Here is a 23,971-nt window from a genome sequence, read left to right on the forward strand (position 1 = left end):
TCCAAGCTGATATTTGGCATACCACAAGTATGCCAAAACATCCACACACAGCCATAATACCTACAGCCATATAGTTACGAAACATTTAACAAATGACTGAAACTTTGTAAGACAACCCCTTTTAAAAGCAGTAGTGTCCCCTGGCTAGTTGTTGTGCAGTCTATTAGGACGTAATGAGACAACAGGTGGACAGCACACCATGGCCTTAGGGCTCAGTGGCCCTCTTGAGTAAGTGATACTGAAAAATGGCTCCTCGCTGCTGCTCAGACCATTCTACCCTCATTAATTCTGAGCTGCTGGAAATGGAGAGGAGATTCTCAAGCCTTGATCTTGCCCTTTTGACCCGACCACAACATTATTTTTCATTAGCTCAGACTCAAACACTAAGCCTAGCCCAGCAGCAATATGGCTTTTTAGTATCTGTGTGCCTTACAATTTCATGTAGAGACCTTTTGCTCTGTAACCTGCAGCTTCTGAACCCCTCCAGACTCCTTTAAATCAATACGGTGGAGAAACTCGACATCTGTGCTCTTCGTAATAGACCCCTGCTGCTGAACTTCCTGGAGAAAGTCTCTCCATCATCCGATGCTACTTGCAAGACGAGGAAAGAATGCAAGAGCCAAAGAGGTCAAAGAGCAACAGAGCATATTGTATCTGCTCTACTCCAAATGTGAATAGCTTCCCTAATCAGCAGTGCAAGTAAAGCATTATTATTCATTAACCCCTGTGATGCAGGTCCATATGGAGCAATTGACAAGAGCAAATGACATTAGAATAAATAACAACTGATGGTTTTCCTGTGGTTACAAATGAATTATATTAGTGTTCTTCATTTGAATGAATGACGAATGATGATCTTCATTTGGTTCCCCTTGTGCCTGTTCAGTTGTGATCAACAAGTCGTTCTGTACAGCTAATGAAGCTGCTTCTCTCTAACCATGACCTCTGCTGCTATTGATACCTGAGCTGGACTTTGGCAGTGATCCCTTGACTTCCCTACAACGGATTTTCACAGCTCTTTAATTTGGTGACTCTTTTATCCGATCACTGTATGATGTGGCTTTTTGTTGTTTAAATATTATAATTTAAATATGATTAAGATTCATGAATTCTTCAGTCAGAGAGGTCTGTGAAAGTTTAAACTGCAAAATATTGATCCTTAGAGATGAGATTGATTTTTTCATTTTTCAAAAAATAAACATGGTTAGCACAAAACCTCTGGGAAAGTGTAAGTAACCAGAATTATTTAATTTCTTATTTACTTTATTGCTCCAGTGCTAGATAGTTGCATATCATGTGGCAGCAGCACAGTGCATAAAATCGTGCAGATACAGATCAAGAGTTGCAGTTAATGTTCACATCAAATATCAGAATAAATAAAAAGTGTGATCTCTGTGACTTTGATCATGGCATATGGATGTTGGTGTCAGAAGGGCTGGTCTGAGTAGTTTCATAAACTGCTGATCTCCTGGGAATTTCACACGCAACAATCTCTAGAGTTTACAAAGAATGGATTGTCCCTCATTCAATATGAAGTTTAGAAAAAAAGAAAAACACCTGGTCTTTATTTCCAGTCTTCAACTGTTTAGTTTGGGTGAGTTTGTGCCCATGATAGCCTCAGTATTTGTTGTGTTATGTTGCGCATTCTGAGATCCTTTTCTGCTCACCACAGTTGTAAAGAGTGATTATTTGAGTAACTTATAAACTTCCTGGCAGTATAAACCAGTCTGGTCATTCTCCTCTGATCAATAAGGTATTTCAGCCTGCAGATCCTTGCTCACAGGATGTTTTTTGTTTTTTGTGCCATTCTGTGTAAACTCTAGAGACTGTTCGGTATGGAATTTCCAGGAGAACAGAAGTTTCTGATATACTCAAACCAACCCATCTGGCAGCAACAACTATGCCACGGTTAATGTCACAGGGATCACACTTTACCCCATTCTGATGTTTGATGTGAACATTACCTAACATTAAGCTCTTGGCCTGTATCTGCATGATTTTATGCGTTGTGCTGCTGCCACATGATTGGCTGATTTTATAACTGTGTCTGAGCAGGTGTACAGATGTTCCTATTAAAGTGGACAGTAGGTGTATGTGACATTAAAAAAATGGTAACGATTCAACTTCAGGTACAAACTATTGAGAAATGCTGGAATGTTCCAAGAATACAAATTTAGGTTTATTGATTTTCATGGGCAATTGTACCAGAAATTGTGATTCATTACATTGGCAAACTAACATGGGAAGTACTGGAATCTCTTACTGGAAAATCTGCATTCCCTGCTAAGCATCATTTCTTATACAATGAAATATTAAAATACTCCAGGCTAAAGTTCAAACTTAGATTTTGACGTTTAATTCAGTATGTCATAACCAGTTGTGTAATGAAAATACTTCTATAGTGTTTGAATTGAGTCAAGGGCACTCCTTCCAGCTTGTCCATACAGAGCCAGGCCTCATCCCGGCACATGCCTGTACAGATTCAATGGCTTTTAGAACCAAAGGATGAGATGTCACACTGCTTGTTATAGCCTAACAGCAGTGGAGCCACAACAGTCCCTAAGACCAGGCCTAATGAAAACATTTGGCCTTCTGAGTGAAAGATCTATTACAACCCTAAGCTGTGAGGGTTGTTTCTACGTGGCTGTAATGATGTGAAATGATGGCTTGACACATCAAGGCACTAAACACAGGTCTGAGAGACTGACCTGATAGTAGTCCTGACAGGAGTGGCACCAGCTCATTACAGATGTTTACATGACCCCAAACACACATTCTCTGCTTTTAGAGCAGGAAAAACCAGGAACACAGATTTTAGACAAAAGAAAACAAAAGTACAGTACAGTACATTATCAGGATATAGGTTTCAGGTCATTGCATTATTACATTGTTTTCTAACTACATTATACTATAAGTTTTGACATTTCTCTGTTGGAACAATTAATTTATCATAATCTGTCCACTCAGAAGAGTAGAAGTAGCTGACGTCCATCTAGTCAGTACAGCACAGAGATTATAAGACTTCCAGAAAGTAAAATAAAAAGTCCAGAAATTTCCAGATTATTATGCAGTTGTTTACATAGTGTTGTTCTTATATATAGCTTTTAAGCTTCAATAAAATTGTTTAGTTAGATAATAATAGTATTCCACTCTAGTCAATGAGAATTTGTCTACTGGTGTACGTGAATCGTATTTTGACTGGCTTCAACTGTTCTACAAATGGCTTCTCAAGGGGAAAAATGCTTTCTAAAGGAGTTCAACTTGGAAACCTCTTTGAAATTAGTTTTATATAGAACCTTTAATGGTTTTACTAGGGAGGAAATAGCAAAGAGCCCATTAGGCTCCTTGCGTTAACAGCATCTGTAGTTTTTTTTTTTTTTTTTTTTTTTTTTGTATGTATTAATTGGGCTCCAAAAACAAATAATTCCAGTGAGCTACAAAACTTTGTGCCTCCATCCCTGCTTCTATGCATCTCTTGATAACAGCAGTCACAGGAACAGCACACACTCACACACACACACACATGCACACACACACACACACACACACACACACACACACACACACACACACACCTGGTGTGTCTGTTTGCGCCACTGTCCTGTGTACCTGTTTGTGTGACAAAGGTGTTAGGGTGAGAGCATTGCATGCAGATGTTTGACTAAAACTGTGGCATAAGGCAGCTGTTATAAATAAATTTCCAAATGTAAGTTATGTTGATATATAGGAGGGTGAAAAGGCAGGGATTAGACATTTTTTGGGGGTTATTGTACAGCTGCATAAGACGGAAACTATTCACTAAACCACATGAAACATTATGGGATCCACTCTGTAGTCAGACCGTTTGTCTACTCATGATGTAAAGAATTGTGTTTTATTGTGTTTTGGGTAAATAAGGCTTTTCATTTTGATAGCTGACTTCAACTGAAGTGCCATTTTGGCTTACAATAGCAATGTACATACCGACGCACAAAGACCTAAATGATTCTAAGAAGAACATAGCTTTTTTAGCTGGATAAAACAGTGGCTTTCTTTCAAAATCATGATAGGCTAGGTTCAGTATGTTGAACTTGACGGCAAAGAAAGAACATTATGTTCCTCATACCAGACATGGACATGCTTTGCAATTATAATAGATTTGTTTTTACATTTTATTTATGGGACTTTGATGTGCAGTATATTTCATTCTGATACTCTGTTTTTCTCTTCATGGTTAGAAGCTGAGTTTTATGTGTGGGTGGGAGCGCTTCAATAGAACTGAACCTCAAGGCCAGAGTCCTTGAAGAAGCCATATTGTCTCACATGCAAAGTTATGAAGAAAAACATTGCAAATCAGTCTTGAATTCATGAGGTGGCTGCGTAACTCCAGGCCATTGTTGATACTGAGATTTACTACCGAGCTTCTGCAGTGGCAGATTCTGTCAGAAATTCAATCTTAAGATGTATAGCCATATGTATTACAGGAATAGAGTCTAAGGAACAGTCCTTAGAGGAGTCATACAGTAGTGTTATTTTAATAGCTTGCTTCAAATGGCTCAGATTTTCATTGCAGTAGACAAGTACAAGATAAGTACACTCAGTAGATAAGTACACTCATACACTTTGAAGGTTGTCTGCCGTGAATCTGTTACTGTTGCTTTGTATGTCCTCATGTATGCCACGCGGAAAGAAGATTCTAATAGATTCAGCATGGCCAACAGATTTATTATGCTGCCCTGGTACAATTTGGATTTCCTGTTCTGTTTGTTAATTATAAGTTAATTTCTGGCTCTTGGCAATGTTTGCATGTCTTGAACTATAGATCAGGTAGTATTAAAAGTACAACAGGCCCTAAGTAGTATTTTAAGTCTGTCGTGCTCAGGGGCACTAACACAAGTAATAATCAGCTTTTATTCCTCTTGACGTTTGTCATTAGGAATGCAGGTTGGAGTGCCTTAATGGATGACCTTATTTTGCCTCAGCCTCTGGATGAACTCCATTTAAGGTTGACGGTGCTCTGTAATTTGAGGAAGCCTCTCATCATGCTCTGTCTCTACCTGACCTGAGGGGATGAACGATTCATTCTGTGATCAACACCAGCAAGAAGTTATTTTTTGTGTGTGTGTTTTTTAGGCTTCAAATAGACATTGTATTTCAGTCCACCATAATACATTTCATATGCAATCCTTTTGACCAATATGGTAGCTTTATATTCTGCTCTTTATCAGGTTTGGACTAGGGAAGGCGGAAATGCAAGGACTCAGGTGCCATTGGGGGTTCTGTCCTACAGCAACAGCCACATAAAATGGCACAATAGCTTTTGCCTTCAACCAACGTCAAGGTGATTTGCAACAGGGAAACAGAAGATATGTTGAATATGATTACAGCATGCTAACCTGGGGGAAAAAAAAACAGCAGCAATCGTACATAATAGGAAAAGTTGGAATTGTGTTCAAGTCTGAGTGTGCATGCACTTGCGAAAAGGAAAACTGGACTTATTTATGAAATAGCTTTGTGAATCCAGAGCAATCCATCAAATGAGGCTTCAATTAATCAAACATAATTCCACCTGAATTTCATGGAAGAATTCAGGTAATTAATGCAATCAACCATAATTGCCAGAGTCAGAGTTACAATGTGATTGCCAGGCACTCATCGTAATACTCATTTCATGCCAAATTCTGATTAAGCTGAAATGTTGATTATTTTGAAATAATATTATTGTACTGTAGCAAAAGTAGACGGTGAGTCATATGCAAGGCTGAACTGAAAGTTCATTGTTCCATCTGGTTCCTCACTCCTTTCCTCTCTGCTGGTCAGGATAAGCATTCAGCATATATGATAAGTGACAGGCAGAAAATACTTTTAATAATTCTGTCCTTAACATGTCTTTGCTACAAAGCTTTTCCCCTCCTTTTTCATGTTTATAGCTCTTAAGTGCCTTTCAGATTTTGATGCATGCTTTGAATCTGGTGGTTTTATAAAGCCATTTATTCCTGAATCTGTCAGAGATGAATCCTCCCACCACACGAGAGGAGTATTTCATGACATAAAACAGATCAGAAATGATTATTGCCTTATTTCAGATGTAACCTTCAATACTGTAACACTTCTCAAATATGTAATGGCCATATGGTTATTCATATAGCATTATTCTACAGTAAATTGACAGATCACTCTTAGAATAACTGACATTTTATATTTTTTCAGTCTTGACTGAACTGTCATACTCAGTTGCTTTTCCCATGTTGGGTAAAAATGAGACATTAAACAACTAAGACCAAACTGTCCAGACATATGCGTGCCTGATAATGAAAAAAAATGTTTATGCACGACCCTAAAAGGGTACAAAAACATAGACTTTGGAGACACTGCAGAGGTTTTTAGCCAATTTTGCAAAAGCGTCACTGCGAGCGTCATGACATGGATCACATCTGGATTGCTTCACTTCAACTGTTGTGAGTGAAGGAGGGTATGTAGTACAGCCAAAATCTCTAACATGTAAGATATACATACATTTAGCTTGTTGGCAATAGTGACAGAGAAAAATGAGAGACAATAAAGAATAATGCCCATTTAATAAACAGAATAGAAAAAGTACAGAATATCAATTTGTGAATAGAGTACCTTTGTTTTTCTTTTATTGTTATCAATTCTGTTGTCTGGGTAATGATCTTCTGTTTTTGTGGCTATGTACAACATACTTCACTGCCTCAAGCTTGACTCTTTCATTACGTATTCATTCATTGTGAATAGAAATGCAGACTGTATTTAAGTATGTACACAAAACTGTAACTATAACTGCATTAACTGGCCAGAGAAATCCCCACACTTGACTTTTTTATAGCTTAAATAAACAGTATGGTGCTGATTATCAACTAACATAATCTTCTCTTGCTAGAGAACTAATGCTGCATTCAACTTAACACAGAAGTGAGAAGTCTGAACTTGGAATTACAATAAGATAGAAAATTGGGGGGGAAAAACATATATGAATCCATAATAGCCTGTGTTTTGTTAACAACAAGCTAGCCAGCTAACATTAGTGATCATAAATTCATGATGTCTTTACTTTCACAAAACAGCAAACTGTGTGGCCAGTGTTATAGGTTTAACCATCCATCCATTTTCCTACACAGAGTCACAGAGGAGCCTAGAGCCTATCCCAGGGAACTCAGAGAACAAGGCAGGGGACACCCTGGACGGGGTCCCAACCCAACACTATGGACTACAGGAAACTGGAGTACCAGGAGGAAACCCTGAAAGCACAGGGAGAACATGCAAACTCCATGCACACAGGGCGGAGGCAGGATTCGAACTCCCATCCCCAGAGGTGCAAGAGACACGTTAACCACTAATTTAACCACTATTTAACCAGCTAACATTTTTTGATCTATAGTAAATACAAGCATAAACACATTGAAGTTGTGAAATTATATTTTATGACATGATTTTATGACACTATATAACATGATGTCATATGCTGAACTTGGGGCTGAGGACACCTTTCCTACTTTCTGAGTAGTTTTTCCCAGTGGGAAATTCCAAGTTATAAGCTTTCACTGATTCTACGTCAGTTTTGAAGTTGCTGCAAATATTGCACTAAACACCACTGCAATACTGATTTGTGACTACAAAAGTATCATGAATCTATTTTGAAACTGTAGCAAAAGTATGTCACATGCTGTATGTAGTTCTCACTTTTTTAAGTTAAATGCTAAGAAGATCCATATGAATGTTGGAAGGAATTCTCTGATGATTAGAGGCTAATGGTACCCATTAATGAGGTACAGTAACATCCCATTAAGGAACCATGGTTCAGGACCATGGTTCTCTTTGATGTGTCACACAAAACTTCCCTGAAATCCTTCTGAAAACAAACAGGCTGTTTCTCTATATAAGGACGTGCATCATTGCGTGTGTTTGTATGCGTGTGTCTGGGTTTTTTTTTGGCGGGGGATGGGGCATGAATGGTTGGGGACGTTGGGGAGGGGTTTGTCTCTATGCATCACAAAGCATAATGCACAACACTAATCTATGCATATGGTCTTCCAGCTGCTGAAACGCTCAGTGGTCTGGATATCTGCACTCGTTCTTTCCCCTCAGGTGTCTTTGATTCCTACTTCAGTGTGTCCTCCTCCCCATCTCTGTGCCACTTTGATGTGTCAATCAAAACCAAAAGGAGCACTGGTGAGAAACCAGCCACTGATGATTAAAGTCACAAGGAATATATTGTCATCCCACTGTATCCATCTCTCTTTCACTCACTTTATTACTCGTGATATTTTTCACATCATCACACTTTTAAACTAACATGTCACATAATTAGCACATGGAATGAAGGAATGAAGTAATGGCAGAATCCAGCGAGGTTGGAAATTTGGAATAAATTGCTATGAGCTCAGTGTTTCAGTGTAATATGTGCAATTTAAGCAATAGTAGCTCAATCATTTTTCATAAGAAACAACCCATATGAGGCACCAGGGGTTTATAAGGACATTGAGAAATTTTTGCACATTAATAAAGTATCTCTCCCCTCTTGATATCATGCTGACCCACTTGGAAGAACACACACACACACACACACACACACACACACACACACACACACTGACACACTCACTCATTCACACACTCACACACTCATTGACTCACTCACTCACTCACTCACTCACACACTCACTCACTCACACAGGGATTAGCAGACAGTGTCAGAGCAGTTCTGCTAAAACTCTGACATAGCAGCTCTGTAGTAATCAGCTCTGGGGTAATCCTGTTGAACATCACAGGTACTAGAGTTCTAGTGTCCCTCTGTTACATTTGCCCCTGACCATCTTGAATTGACCGTCAGGATTTTCCTTTTTGCCAGAAACACAGGAACCACACTGTCTTGTTGGTTTCTATACATTGAATCAAGTATTAAGGTTTTGTTTGGAAAAAGTTAGCAATGTGTAAAAGAATATGACATGTGATTCTGGGTCCATTGCTAAAAGTATTTTAACCTGGGACTAAACACTAACAAGCTAATATACATCAGTCAGCCATAGCATTAAAACCTGCCTAATATTCTGTAGGTCCCCCTTGTGCCGCCAAAACAGCTCTGACCCTTGGAGGCATGGACTCCGAAAGACTGTTGATTTGTGTGCTGTGGTATCTGGCACCCAGACATTAGCAGCAGATCCTTTAAGTCAGTGGTCACCAACCCTCTTCCTTGAGATCTACCTTCCTGCAGATTTCATCTCCAACACACCTGTTTTAGTTGATCAAGAACTTCTTAAGGCACGGATTAGATGGTCAGGTGGGCATGATTATGGTTAGAGCTAAAGTCTTCAGGAAGGTAGATGCTTGATGAAATCATTCCTGAACAATTTTTGCAGTGTGTTAGAGCGCATTATCTTGCTGAACGAGGCCATTGACATTAATAACAACAACAATAATAATAATAATAATAATAATAATAATAATAATAACAACAACAACAATAATAATAATAATAATAATAATAATAATAATAATAATAATAGTAGAGTATGGAGTAAATAATGGAGTATGCAAATAGAAATTGATTTAGTGATAAATACCCTACAATATTGCTTGTAGGTCATCTTTGCTTTAAAGATCATCTTTAAAACTAAAAAATTCTGAGGATGATTTTATATTTCCAATTGACTGGTTCCAAATATGGAACTGATATAGCAAGTATTTCCTCGATTTAAAAAAAAAATATTCTAATAAAATTAGAAAATAAGTATGAAAATGAAACAAAGACAAGTAGAAAAGAACTTAAAACAAGTATGTCTTAATTAAATATAAAGCAACTTTTAATTATTAATTTTATTTCTTATTTACATTCGTATTATGAGATTAGTCTATTATTATTTTTTATTTAATTTTTTTTTTTAGATTGAAGGCTACTTGGAATGATACAGTATAATAATAAGGAATGTTTATGCGTTCGGTCCTTGGCTCTGATTGGTCACTCTGAGTGCGCTAACTCCTCCCCCTTTAACTGAGCGCTTATGATGCCAGGCGCGCTACACACTCGTTGTTCACTGGGAGGAAACGGGGCACCTCATCTCCCACACATAAGTTCAACATTTGTTGCCACTCCATGCTGTCCTAAAATGTCATGAATTCAGCATCTCGCAGGGAATGCACTCTGACTTAAGGCAATGTCTACATGTCTTGAGGATTTCTGTGGGGGTTAGGGAGACACAAGTTTGCCACCATGCGTAACGGGACGCTGACGCGTAAGCGGCGCTCTTATGGAGTATAGTTCACTGTTCTGTCAGACCTCCTGCGCTATTTCGTTTCACCTGGGAAAAAGTAGACTTTTGGTTGCATGCATCATGCTGACACTTTGGGCGTACATGCTTTACTGCTGCGTTGGTTATTGCGCTTTAGTGCCGAGGTTCGCGGTGGACTCGGCTGGGATGAGGACGAAGCCGGAGACTGCTGTGGACTCCTTTATCAACTCGGGAAGGGATGTTTACGCCAAAGCCCACTCGAGGGACTTGTTAAACAACAAAAACGAGCCAGACAGCAGAGCAGACGAGTGGGATGAGAGCAAGGCTGAGCTAACGGCTGTGGAAGACGGGACAGGAGCGACAGGTGCCTACAATGGGACGGAAACGAAGAAACTGCCCCAGGCCATTATCATCGGGGTGAAAAAGGGCGGCACGCGCGCGCTGCTCGAGTTCCTGCGCGTGCACCCTGACATCAGGGCTGTGGGCGCAGAGCCGCACTTCTTTGACCGGAACTACGATAAAGGACTCGACTGGTACAGGTGAGAGTGACTTCCTGAACAACACTAGCCTGCTATTATACACTATAAGAAATAAAGGTACAAAACTGTACTTTCTCTTGTAGATGGGATGGTACCATCAATATTCTGTATCTTTAGTATTCTACCTGGAAACCTTAAAAACATATTTTCAGCTAGGCCTACATACAAGACTGCTACTCAAAGTAGCTAGATAAAGTTACACCAGTTGCACTATCCTAGGTAAAGATGCATTAGAAAGGTCCACAACATGCACCCTTGATGGTACCACCCCAGCAACAAGAAACAGTACAGTTTGGTACCATTGTTTCTGAGAGTGTACCAGTTTATTAAATAATGCAGTTAATACAAATTCAATACCTAGTGAACACAGTGTGATTACAAACTATTTGTCTGTCAACGCTGTAATTATAAACTGATTATAATATTATGTCAACCCCACGATGATGATGATGATGATGATGATGACGAAGACTGGCCCTAAATAAGTATCCCCTTAAATTTGGATTTGATGAAGCATTTAAGACTGTGAACATATGGCAATTCTGCTGACAAACCTCCACTCCAGATTAATTCCAGTGGATTAAATAACAGACAGGCTGCTTTAATAAAAGAAAATGCATTTAATTAAAGTATCATTTGGCGTTAAATATTATTGTTGATGGATTTAAATAAGAATTGTGATGCATATGTTCAATGCTTTAAAAATAAATAAATAAAATTAATATTTAACACCCACTTATGTAACAGTGAAAAAATATCCCAGAAAAGGTATGATGGTGTCGAAGTCATTATAGCCTACATTAAAGCATGTCCTGTCCTGTTACTATATAGTTGTACTAGTTAGTCTGCCTTCCTCCTGTCGCATTAAATTCAAACTTCTGCTCCTCACCTTCTAAGCCTTGAGTGGTCTAGCACCCCAATACTTTTGTGACTGCACATTTACACAGCAACACGCTCCCTTCGCTCATCAAACCTAGGACTTCTCTTTGTCACTAAATTCCGTCTCTCCACTGGCGGTGGCCGATCCTCCAGCGTAGCTGCGCCTAAGTTATGGAACTCACTCCGCCAGAATCTCCAGAACATATCCTCCATTTCCTTGTTTAAATCACAGTTTAAATCCTTTCTCTTTTCCCAACACTACCTCTCTACTAATGATGCCTGACTTTCTGGAATTTTCTTGTCTGTATGGTCAATTGTTGTTTGTTCCTGATTGTAACTTATTATTATTATTATTATTATTATAGAGTTGGAGACAATTGACCGTTTTGGATGTCGTGTCATACAGGCGGACATGATTCACCTTAAAAATGCTAGCATATTATGATTCATCATCCTTTTGTGCTAGCTTTTTAAGTTTGTGGGATCATTGTTTTATTTTGAACACTTACTCATTTCACGGTTAGTCACATTTGTCTTGTAGATAGTCCATGTACAGGTAAAGATACTGAAATATAATCCTGTAGCAGGTACAGGAAATCCTACTTTGGCAGCCTTAGAAAGAAATACTGCTTTTGATGAGACAGGGTCATTCACACACACTACTTTGTGTGCAGGATGCACTCTTCTCAGAATATTTCTTCCCACACAGAGCAAAGTCTGGTATCGGTGATTCAGACCTAAACTGAACTTCTGTAATCGTAAAACAAACACAACCTATGCAAACACACTGACTGTGTAATGTAGCATATGGTCAGTTTTTCTTGCACAACACCGAGTGCTATAAGTTAGTCTGACCCTCACTTTCCTCTACTAAGCACATTCATTAGAATAAGAATTTTTATTTGTCTATTAAACTTAATGAACTCATGCAGTGACATGAGATCTGGTTTTATATCTGTCTTTAGGGGTATAACGATCTGACACTATGGATTGATGCATCAATTTCAAAGGCAACGATTCAAATACAACAATTATAAATGGATTATTCTCAGTTATAACTGATTATAAATCAATTATTATCTAAAAAGGACAAACAACTGGTGTGTAATAAAATAATAAATATTTTAAACTAATATGTAAATGATTTAATAATCTAGCAAGATGATTTGCCCATAATGCTAATTTTAAAATATACTTTAAAAATAATTCTTCACTACATCATCATTCTTTGTGAATGGTACACCTACTCCAAATTCTGAATGATCACATATTGATCGGAGGCTAAAAACCACATTGTATCACAGCAGATTTAATGGTATTGTTGCCTTAACATTCGAAATTGTATTGTAGCATGGGGTACTTCTACAGTACTGACTCTTGATAAAATGAGCCATGGAATTTTCATTGTAACACAGATGTATTTAAGATGTTCATCCATCTCATGGCAAATCAGAATCTGGCTATAACAAACCAAGCACCAGATTTTCAAATCGCTCATGAAGCTTAACGGCTTGTGGCTAGTGTGTAGAAGTTTTACAGTTTGTGTGGTTACAGGACAGTAAAACACAAAGGTCTGCTAAGTATGGCTTATTGGTTTCATATTCATTAGTAGTCTGAATCAGACAGAGGCTATGGTCAGCCTTTAACCCTTTCCTTATGTATAGAGAGATTCATCATTTTTGAGGAATCATTTTAGTGCGTGAAAGATTTTTGTTTGTGTGATGAGAGGAAAAGGTGATGACTTTGCTCTCAACATTAGCTGAATCTAACTGTGAAGTTTGCTTTAGACAAACACACAGCTGGATTGTTTCCATCTGTCTCTGTAACCCCTCAAAGAGATAAGGCCTATTGAACTAAAAAAAGAACCATCAACTATATGTAACTCTAAGTCATGTAAAGAAAACATCTGTAATGAAAAAATGCTTTCTACAGTTGAGCCTTATGTTTTGGTGACGCTGCTGTGCTCTGGATTGAATGTTGTACTAACAGTTTGAATGTCTCGATCAGCCTCAAAACCAGCAAGTTCAGGGCAGCAGCATGTTCACTGCTCTAAAGACTGTCCCATTCCCTAAGCCAACACTGCTGTCTAATTAAACCATCTCTGCATGAGGAAGCCTTGTCAGGGCCATGCACTGCTGCCTGACCTCCACCGGCAACTCACACAATAAAAGCTCCCTAATGACTGCTCACAGCACAGCTTTCATTGTTAGTCTACCCCACTTGTAACTCCTATGTGACCCCGTGAACTGCAATAACACCTCGTGTTTTCGAAGATCTACAGTCAGTACTGCCACATGCGAACATAAACGTTTAGGAAGTTGAGGAAAATATGACTTGCTCTCCTTTTAAGCTCTTTCTGTGGAGGAATAAACAGTGCTGTCCCACTGGTTGCACTTGGATGAGCTAGAGATGCGGATGGCTGCCTTTATCCAGTGTGCCCCGTTGAATAGTTCTTAGACAGAAGCCTGGAGAAAGGAGCATGTGGTCAGGAGCCAGTGCCCCCTGTGGAGACATTCAGCTAGACTTGCACTGTTGGCGGAACATGGCGAAGGCATCCATGTGTTTCTGCAGAAGCTTTTGGACACAGCAGGGTTTTCAGTGAAAGATGTGCCATTCATGCCCTATCATGACTTTTTAAAAGTCAACAATGCACTAATTACTTATGTTACTTTTAGATGTTAATATATTGGTGTGCTCCATTTCATTGAAGTGTTCACTCAGACAAAGAGCCATAATATGAAATATTACACCTATATAAACATTGTTCATTTTCACATTTTCTGAGGAGTGTATTAAAACAAGCAGCACTATGTGTGTGTGTGAGAGTGCAGCAGATGCTTGCAGTAAATTGAGAGCGACTCTATTGAGAGCTCAGCAGAGGCAGCCAGGGCTGTCAAAAGGAGGTGGCAGATCCCATGAGGTCTGCATTAACCCTGGCGAGAGAGAGCACGCAATTAGAGTGAATTGTGTTGTTTCTTCCTTCACTTTGTATGCAAATGTGTTCAGGAGGATTGAAAGTGTTTTTTTTTTTGATGAACACAGCACAAACTCTCAGTTTTAACAAAACTGAAAACATTTTATAAATCCTAGATAGTGGAACTTTCTTCATTCTCACACATATTTATGTAGAAAATGTACTCCTCTGCTGAGTAGGGTTATAGTGGTCCAGATTGGATTTACAGATAAAGTGTTTGCTGCACTCTTTACAGCAGACATATTCAACAGGCAGCCTACAGACCAAATGTGGCCCTTATCCATGTTTCAAATAGCCTGCCAGACTACTGCCAGTCAGTTTAATAAATCATAATAATTAATTTTAAAAAATGAATATATTTAACTTGACATTCTGCATAATCGACACAGTTCTTCAAATTTCAAAATTGTGAAAATGCACTTTAATCACAGCAAGAGGTTGAATTTTTAAATATCTGCCCTGTTTTTCATGGCTACTCTTTGGTAAGCTTAAGAGGGACAATTATTAGGTTACTTAAATTACAGGGGAAAATATTCCAAGAATTTTCAGTGTCATTTTTCATTTCTATATAGATCAGTAATTGGGTGAATATCAAAAGGACTGCCTCATCTGCCCAGAAAGTATTCGCAGCGCTTCACTTTTTCCACAATTTGTTATGTTACAGCCTTATTCCAAAATGGATTAAATTCATTATTTTCCTCAAAATTCTACAAACAATACCCCATTATGACACCGTGAAAGAAGTTTGTTTGAAATCTGCAAATTTATTAAAAAATAATAAACAAAAAAAGCACATATACATAAGTATTCACAGCCTTTGCCTTGACACTCAAAATTAAACTCAGGTGCATCCTGTTTCCACTGATCATCCTTGAGATGTTTCTACAACTTGATTGGAGTCCACCTGTGGTAAGTTCAGTTGAATGGACATGATTTGGAAAGGCATATATATATATATGTCTATATAAGGTCCCACAGTTAGCAATGCATGTCAGAGCACATACCAAGCCATGAAGTGCAAGGAATTGTCTGTAGACCTCCGAGACAGGATTGTATCGAGGCACAGATCTGGGGAAGGGTACAGAAACATTTCTGCAGCATTGAAGGTCCCAATGAGCACAGTGGCCTCCATCATCTGTAAATGGAAGAAGTTTGGAACCACCAGGACTCTTCCTAGAGCTGGCCGCTCGGCCAAACTGAGCGATCGGGGGAGAAGGGCCTTAGACGGGGAGGTGACCAAAAACCTGATGGTCACTCTGACAGAGCTCCAGTGTGTCTCTGTGGAGAGAGGAGAACCTTCCAGAAGAACAACCATCTCTGCAGAACTCCATCAATCAGGCCTGAATGGTAGAGTGGCCAGACATAAGCCACAGCCCGCCTGGAGTATGTCAAAAGACACCTGAAGGACTCTCAGACCATGAGAAACAAAATTCTCAGACCATGATGAAACAAAGATTGAACTCTTTGGCCTGAATGGCAAGCATCATGTCTGGAGGAAACCAGGCACCACTTATCACCTGGCCAATACCATCCCTACAGTGAAGCATGGTGGTGGCAGCAACCATTTTTATTACTTTTATTAGTAAAAGTAATAAAATATTATGCCAATGCAATATAAATATAGGGATTTAATAGGTTTTTAGGAACTGTTTTGACTTGAAAAATATGTTTCCACATTTCCAACATGGAATTTACATCTAAGGCTTGACCTCATACTCACTGCACAGTCTGAATCAAAATGAATATTTTCTCAAAAAAATGTTGCTGTTTATTTATCCTGTTTATGTCTTGTTCGAATAGTTTTGTACTCATTTTACGTAACAGGCCACATTACACTCAATTCAATTTCGAGTTGCCCTGACGAGTTTAGCAGAATAATAACACATCGACACCTCCTCTTAGTTTTGTTCCTTTATCAGTGTTTATCTTAAAGCTACGTTATTGCAGTGTAAGGAAAATGTACATAGTTAGCAAAATAATTTACAAATAAGTTGGGATTGTATAAATATTCATCCCATTGCTGTGAAACCAATAAATGTAGTTCCATTAGCACATTACATTAACACATTTTTTAGTAGATGAGCTCATGGCCCTGGGTTTATTGCCCTGTTTGGCCCAGTAGTGGAATAACAGAGACTTTTGTTTTTAATCTTTCAATTTAAAGGATCCCAAAGACAATTTGAATTTAAAACACAGATTCTAAATTAATTTTGGTGAGCTGGATTCGAATCTTTAATGGACTGGTCTAGCCCATGGGCTGTGCGTTTGACTGTTCTAGTAATAGATGCATCATTCATCATTAACAATCCCTGATTACATTCACAAAAAATATTTTGAGAGTTTTATATAGGTAGGTTCTAACGATTATTTTTCTCCCTTATTAAAGCAGAGACAACTGATGGTTCCGGCCTTGAAACTGCAATTGTACTTTAATGGAAAATTTTGCAAGAAATGCGGTGTAGTCATGGAATACAGGAGGTGTTTTCTCAAGGTGGGAGCAGAGAAAAATGATATGACAAGATACACACAAATGACAAGGTGACATAATGTAGACATAAGCAGCCCCCACCAGCCCACATTGTTTTTGATTCAGGTTTGGAACATGTCCTGAAGAAACTGTCAGATTATTTGAAGTGGCTACATACCACCACCTTATGTCACCTCTTGTGTGGTTGAACAAAGAAGGATGTTCTTAGAGGAATGCCTTCCAATTCCCCCCACACACACACATGCACACACACTCTTTATTTCTCTCTCTCTCTCTCTCTCTCTCTCTCTCTCTCTCACACACACACACACACACACACACACACACACACACACACACCTGTCTTTTCATGCACCGCCACTGCATTGTGTCTCATGAACATGTAATCAGGTTACATTTTACCCTAAAGCAACGTGCAGAAAAGGCTACTTACAGTTACAATCAAAATTATTCAACCCCCATTGCAAATCAGGTTTATTGTCAAAATTTACAGACTTTCAGCTGTTTTCAATGAACAAATAAAAAAAAAAAACAGTTGAAATAGTTCAACACAACGAATACTTCCCCAAATTCAACTGAAAATGCCACTTATAATGACTTCTCCAGTTTCAAAATTATTCAACCGCTTCATGGCAAGCATCTTTAGTACTTAGTAGAGTTCTTTTGCTGTTATGATCTTCTGCAAACTAGATGCACAGCTTCTGGCAGCGTTCCTGAGGAATCTTAGCAGACATTTTCTATGGGGTTCAAATCAAGTGACTGTGATGGCCCTGTAGAATCTTCAAGGACTTCTTCTGCAACCAGGCCTTGGTGGAATTTGAGGTATGGTTGGGATCATTCTTCTGTTGGAATGTCCAATGAGGCCCAAGCTTCAGCTTCCTCACAGACAGGCATGATGTTTTCTACTAGGATTTCTTGATACTTCAATGAATCCATCTTGCCTTCCACACGCTGCAGGTTTCCAGTGCCAGAGGATGTAAAGCAGCCCCAGAGCCTCACCAAGCCACCACCATGCTGGACTGTGGACAGCGTGTTCTTTCCTCATTCTTCTTTCTCCAGACATACTGCTTATCCATTCTGCCAAAAACTTCAAGTTTTGTTTCATTGCTCCACAGAATAGAATTGCAAAATTTCTGTGGCTTATTTATATGATTTTGAGCTACTTTTGGGTCAGTAGTGATGTATGACTTGGAGTTCTGGCATAGAAACCTTCTGCGTTTAGTACATGCCTTACTGTGCTCACTGAAACCTTAGTGTCTGTTGCCACCAAGTCTTGCTGCAGGTGTTTTGCAGTCACTCGAGGGTTTTTCAAAACCTGCCTTTTCAGAAATCTGGTTGCGGTCATTGATAGTGTCCTTTTCTCCCCCATCCAGGTATTTCATACATTTTCTGCCCCTAGCCAGTTCAGGTATTTCATGTGCTCCAGCTCAAGCAAACCTGGTGCAAGGAATGAAGCCCTTGATTAGTTGCATCAGGTGTGCTTGAGACAACACCTGTTTTGCATATTCGTGCTGTTCTGAGGGATTGTATTCAGGGGGTTGAATAATTTTGCTGGAGACTTTTGCTGGAGACTTCTCCAGCAGAAGTCTGGGGCAGAAAAAGGACGCCATCAACGGCTGCAACCAGATTTCTGAGAAGGCATGTTGTGAAAAACCCTCGAGTGACTGCAAAACACCTGCAGCAAGACTTGGTGGCAACAGCACTGAGGTTTCAATATAAGTTGCATTTTCAGCTGAAAGTCTGTACATATTGACAAAAAACCTGATTTGCAATGGGGGTTGAATCATTTTGATTGCAACTGTATGTATTCAAGGACATAAAGCCTCTCTTGAACTACAGTATCACTAGCATGGATTTCTGCTAGCATAATAACTGCCCAGTGAAGGCCTGTGTTCTGCTGCAAATTAGTGCTTTGCCACTTCTGCCACCCTCTCACCATCTCATTAGAGCATTCTGAGTGAACTTCACACCACCAAACACTCAGCGCACTTAAAGACTCCTACTTAAACCTTTGAACGTGCGACCTGATAGCAGCTAATGTAAACACGGGTTTTAGAGACAGCTCTTCAAACACTAGCTTTCCAGGATCCAGATCTGCAGACATTCCTCACCTCCTCCCAAGACACAACACAACTCCAAAACTATGCAAACCAAAATATGCACACCTTATAGATTTATATCCTATGTGAAAGTGAGGGCGAGTGCTAACCTAATTTCATACTGGAAGTGACAAATCTACAGCATGACAAGCAGCATTTGAATCAATTTTATGCAAATTAGGTATGAAGCGGTAAAACAAAATGATTGAATCATTTCACTTCATTGTTCACAATTTAATTCCTTTTACGACCTGTCATTAAATTTGTGTAGAGATATTACAAAGCAAAATAAAGGCTGGTAGGAAGTAAAATTGTTGGTGCCTCTGGCGAGCTAGTACAAATAGCTTGCTTTACTAATCTGCATTACAAAACTAGTACAAAGCTTAGCATGTAACATGTAAATCAAACAACCAATTTTCACACAGATTAGAGCATATTTAATTTGTTTTTAAGTAATGAGCTTTAGAAGCTATCTTTACTATCATTTCTCAGTTGAACTAAACAAAATGCTAGACATAGCTTAATATCTTTAGCTACATTGATTATCACATTTTGTCTTTAAGATGCCTGTCTGGAGAAGTCTAATCCATGTTTGTTTTGCTTAGGGACTAAGTGTAAATTTGAATCTGTAGTAAGTTTCTGAGTCCCTCGGGCTGCCAGAAACAGCCCCCAGCACGCTGGTTGTGTATCCAAGAGATGGGGAGGATAATTGCAGCGATACTGATTTGCCGCCTGCTCTCCCACATGCCCCTCTCTCATTAGCTTGGTGCTTTTTTTCAGCCTCTGTGATAATGATAATGGTCTAGAGAGATTTTGAGAGGAGAGATGGATAGGGAGCATGAGAGAGGAGTGGTTCAGAAGATTACATGGGAATATATACACCATGCTGTGTTTAATGTGGCAGTCGATTAAGGAGGACTACTCAGTGCAATTCATCCTGGTGCACTTACTTCCTTTCCCTTGACTCCTTATAATATAATGTAGTCTTTACTCTTCTCTTTCCTTCTGTCCACCATTCCTTCATCTCCATATAAGTGGCAAGATACCATCTATTAAATGTTTTATTTTATTTATTTATTTATTCATTCATTTTGCAATAGAGGTTACTAGCAGTTGCCAACGGGTGTCTGTAAATGCCATTTGTAACCACATCGACAGTTCTGGGACTGTTGTCTCTCCTTTTGTTTTAACCACAGGGGCAATTTTGATTAAAACCCTGAAATATTCATGCAAATAATGCACTTAAAGAGGACATGGGGGGAAATAGGTACAACTTATACAAAATATATTTTAAAATCTAATCCATTACTTGTTTCAGTTAGTAACAGATTTAGGTGTAGAAACACTGATAACTGCCACTACACACAAAATTTAGAAAAGTGTATCATGATGTTAACATATCTCAATCAATATCATAGTGCCCAGGTGTAGTGCTTGATGTTATCTCACTCCTTGTCTGTCTCTGGAGTTTTCTGCCGCCACATTAGCCATGTGGATCTGCCTGATGCTGGAAAGCACGTAGCTCTGCCTAAATCCCCCTTGGCCTGCATCAGCCATTCCCTCAATGCAGGCTAAAGTTAAAGCACTAGTTTCCCAATTATAGGACCAGTCTGACCCTGCTGACTGAGCCAGCAAGGGAATAACTATTACACAGGCTCAGATATGAACGAGATTCCATCTAATGAAATTCATGCATTTATCTCAAAGGACCGCTGTTGCTGCCAATTGACAATTTTCATCTTGGAATATTTGAGATAGCTGTTTAGACTGTAAGTGAGTGAATCACTCTGAATGTTTGCAACATATTTAAGATGCATTTATACCACTTTATAGCAGCTATAGCACATTTAATGGTCCAAAAAACATACTGTAAGGCACTGTATCATGGATATTGTAAGTGAGGCAATGAGCTCATTTTTTCATGTGGAAACCTAGCTCATGTGGAAACCTAGAGATGATGTCATTAATGATAATTAACCAAAGTATATGAGTTAAATTAACATGAACATAAGAGGACACTTGTTTTTTTTTTTCTTCCTGTGCCTAAATATAACTCCATATGAGGTGTGTCATCACCACTCTGGGTTCCATGTGAGACAGATGGTACACATACTGTAGGTCTTTGCCTCTGCTAAATCTCAAAGCACAGTTCAGTGTGCTGGCAGTTCTTTATAGAGCCTCTGATTTTTCTAAGTGGCAGTTGGTTATGCATCATAAAAACTCATTTCCACATGATACTGCCCTAGCATCTGAGCAGGATTAACCTACTACATCTTGTCGCTGAGAAAGCAAGTAGCTTGGAGGCAGAAACAGAAGAATGTGGATAACTGGAATACTCCTGTTGATATTTACAGCATTCATCTTTGTTTGCTAACACCATTGTATTGTGTTCTAGAGAGCTGATGCCTAAGACTATTGAGGGCCAAATCACCATGGAAAAGACCCCCAGCTACTTTGTGACCAAGGAGGTCCCAGCCCGTATCTATGCCATGTCGAAGGACACTAAGCTGATTGTGGTGGTGCGGGACCCAGTTACACGAGCCATCTCAGACTACACTCAAACACGTTCCAAGAAACCCGACATACCCTCCTTTGAGAGCCTGACCTTCAAGAATGCAACAGCAGGTGTGATTGACGCCACATGGAGTGCCTTGCAGATTGGTATGTACGCCCGGCACCTGAAGCGCTGGCTGCAGTTCTTCCCACTCAATCAGATCCTGTTTGTGAGTGGTGAGCGGCTAATCACCGACCCAGCTGGTGAGATGGCACATGTGCAGGACTTCCTACACTTGAGGAGGTTGGTCACTGAGAAACACTTCCACTTCAACCCAGCCAAGGGCTTCCCATGCCTGAAGAAGCCAGCAAGCAACACCAAGCCCCACTGCCTGGGCAAAACCAAAGGGCGCACCCACCCAAACATTCACCCTACTGTGGTGCATCAACTGCAAGACTTCTACAAGCCATTTAACAAAAAATTTTACCTCATGACTGGGCAAGATTTTGGCTGGGATTGACAAATGACAAAAAAAACTTTGTAAAAGATTTTATTTGTGTAAAAAGAACAGAAGTCTATTTTATGATTTTTTCTAATTTATTGCAGTCATTCCATTTTTATGGAAATTGGTGAGCTTATTATTTAATAGGTTTGTGTAATTGCGTTACCAAATTGGGAATTTTGTAGCGAAGTACCAATAGGAATTCAAATGAGGAGAAACGTCCCCAAAAGGAAGACAAAAGCACAATGAAATTAGTAACGGGTAAAGAGTGAGCCAGTCTTATCCAGAGAACATGTTCTTTTTCTTCAGTCCATCCATCAAGCAATAGCGTCTCTTTCATGTCCATACAATTCTTATCCTTAGAAGCCATGCATTCTAAACCCTAATCAAATTTTTCCAGGAGACCATTATCCCATAATCCTTTCTCATCTTTTGATTAATCTCAGAGAAATGGTCTTTTAGTATGGGTCCGTTTTAGGTGCCAGCTGATCCACTACTAGTTCAGGCCAATCAATACACTAAATGATACACAACAAATGCTACACCAATTGTGATGAAAAAATAGGACAGACCAAAGCTCTAGGAAAAAATATCAGTCAGTTATTATATTGATTAAACCCTGGAAAGATTTCATAATAACATTTGAACTGACTTTAGTTGGCAACAGTGCTTAATGTGCTTATGGATTATAATTTTTTAAAATAATTATATTTTTAATGAGTGAACAATTCTACCTGAAGCCTGGGAACTATTGAGAATTTAAACTAGGTCTAATGTTGCCAAAATGTGCAACACCTTTGACCAGGGAGTTAACAAACCTCTCCATACAATAATGGAGTGTTTCTTACTTGGGAGAGGAGGTTATAATGTCATGTCCTTGGTATTTTGTTGAAGAACAGAATAAGGAGGACAAATACTCCCAAATTCTTTGGCAGATCAGAGCGGGACCAGCGGACCTATTTGGATGACCTCAGAAATAGACTCTGGAACTAAACAAAATAAATAAATAAACGGAAATGCTGATTAAGCCGTGTTTGTCACAAACATAAATGGTTTGATTCAGTGCGATCAGAGGACATGGTTTAAATTCTCTGGGAAAACAGAAAAACATAACATTGATCTTGCTATTTCATAGCACACTGTATTTATTATAGTTTATGTTAACAGAGAATCACCATGACTTGAAGATCTACATCAAAAGGATTTGCTCAGTTTAAGCCATAAGTTCTATTTTCAGGCACAACAAAAAAGGAAAAAGCTATTTCTTTGGACAAATATTTTCTAAACATTAATGTATGGTTGGTTGAGTTTTATTCAACCCTATTAAAGATATTACATTTTCTCTTCTTATGGCTTTCCAGAGTAAGCTGTTCAAATCGAATACTCTATTTATTGTGGTATTCAAATGGGGTTTTTTTTCCAACTTGAACAAAAATTCTGTCAGGAGACTGAGACAGTGAATACTTTGTGCTTCAGTATTCTTCTGTAATGATAAAATAAATCTATTTTTACCAAGATTCTTTGTCTTGTCCACTTGTTTTCTTTCATGTAATTAACAGCCAGGTTTGTGTGGCAAAAAGGAGACTGCCCTGTCTTATAGTTTTGGACTGAAGCACATGCCACTGAGTGTTATATGTGACTTCAGTGGGGTTCCATCATGTGTTCCATGAAGTCATCCAGCTAATGAGCATAAGTAATGCACAGTTTCCTCTGAGTTACAGCTAAGACCACTGAGCTGTGTACAATATGTGGAGTGTAGGGAACCACTGT

At 39.0% G+C, this 23,971-nt stretch overlaps 1 protein-coding gene across 1 annotated transcript; it reads left to right on the forward strand.

Moving 5' to 3' along the window:
* Positions 1 to 9,885: 9,885 nt before the first annotated feature.
* hs3st3b1a (heparan sulfate (glucosamine) 3-O-sulfotransferase 3B1a) lies at positions 9,886 to 23,718 on the forward strand. Its single transcript, XM_017461177.2, has 2 exons — positions 9,886 to 10,765; positions 21,601 to 23,718. The coding sequence occupies exons 1-2, from the start codon at positions 10,245 to 10,247 to the stop codon at positions 22,217 to 22,219; spliced, it is 1,140 nt and encodes a 379-aa protein (XP_017316666.1). The 5' UTR covers positions 9,886 to 10,244; the 3' UTR covers positions 22,220 to 23,718.
* The last annotated feature ends 253 nt before the right edge of the window (positions 23,719 to 23,971 follow it).

Source organism: Ictalurus punctatus, chromosome 2, assembly GCF_001660625.3.
Source record: "Ictalurus punctatus breed USDA103 chromosome 2, Coco_2.0, whole genome shotgun sequence".
NCBI classification, from domain to species: domain Eukaryota; kingdom Metazoa; phylum Chordata; class Actinopteri; order Siluriformes; family Ictaluridae; genus Ictalurus; species Ictalurus punctatus.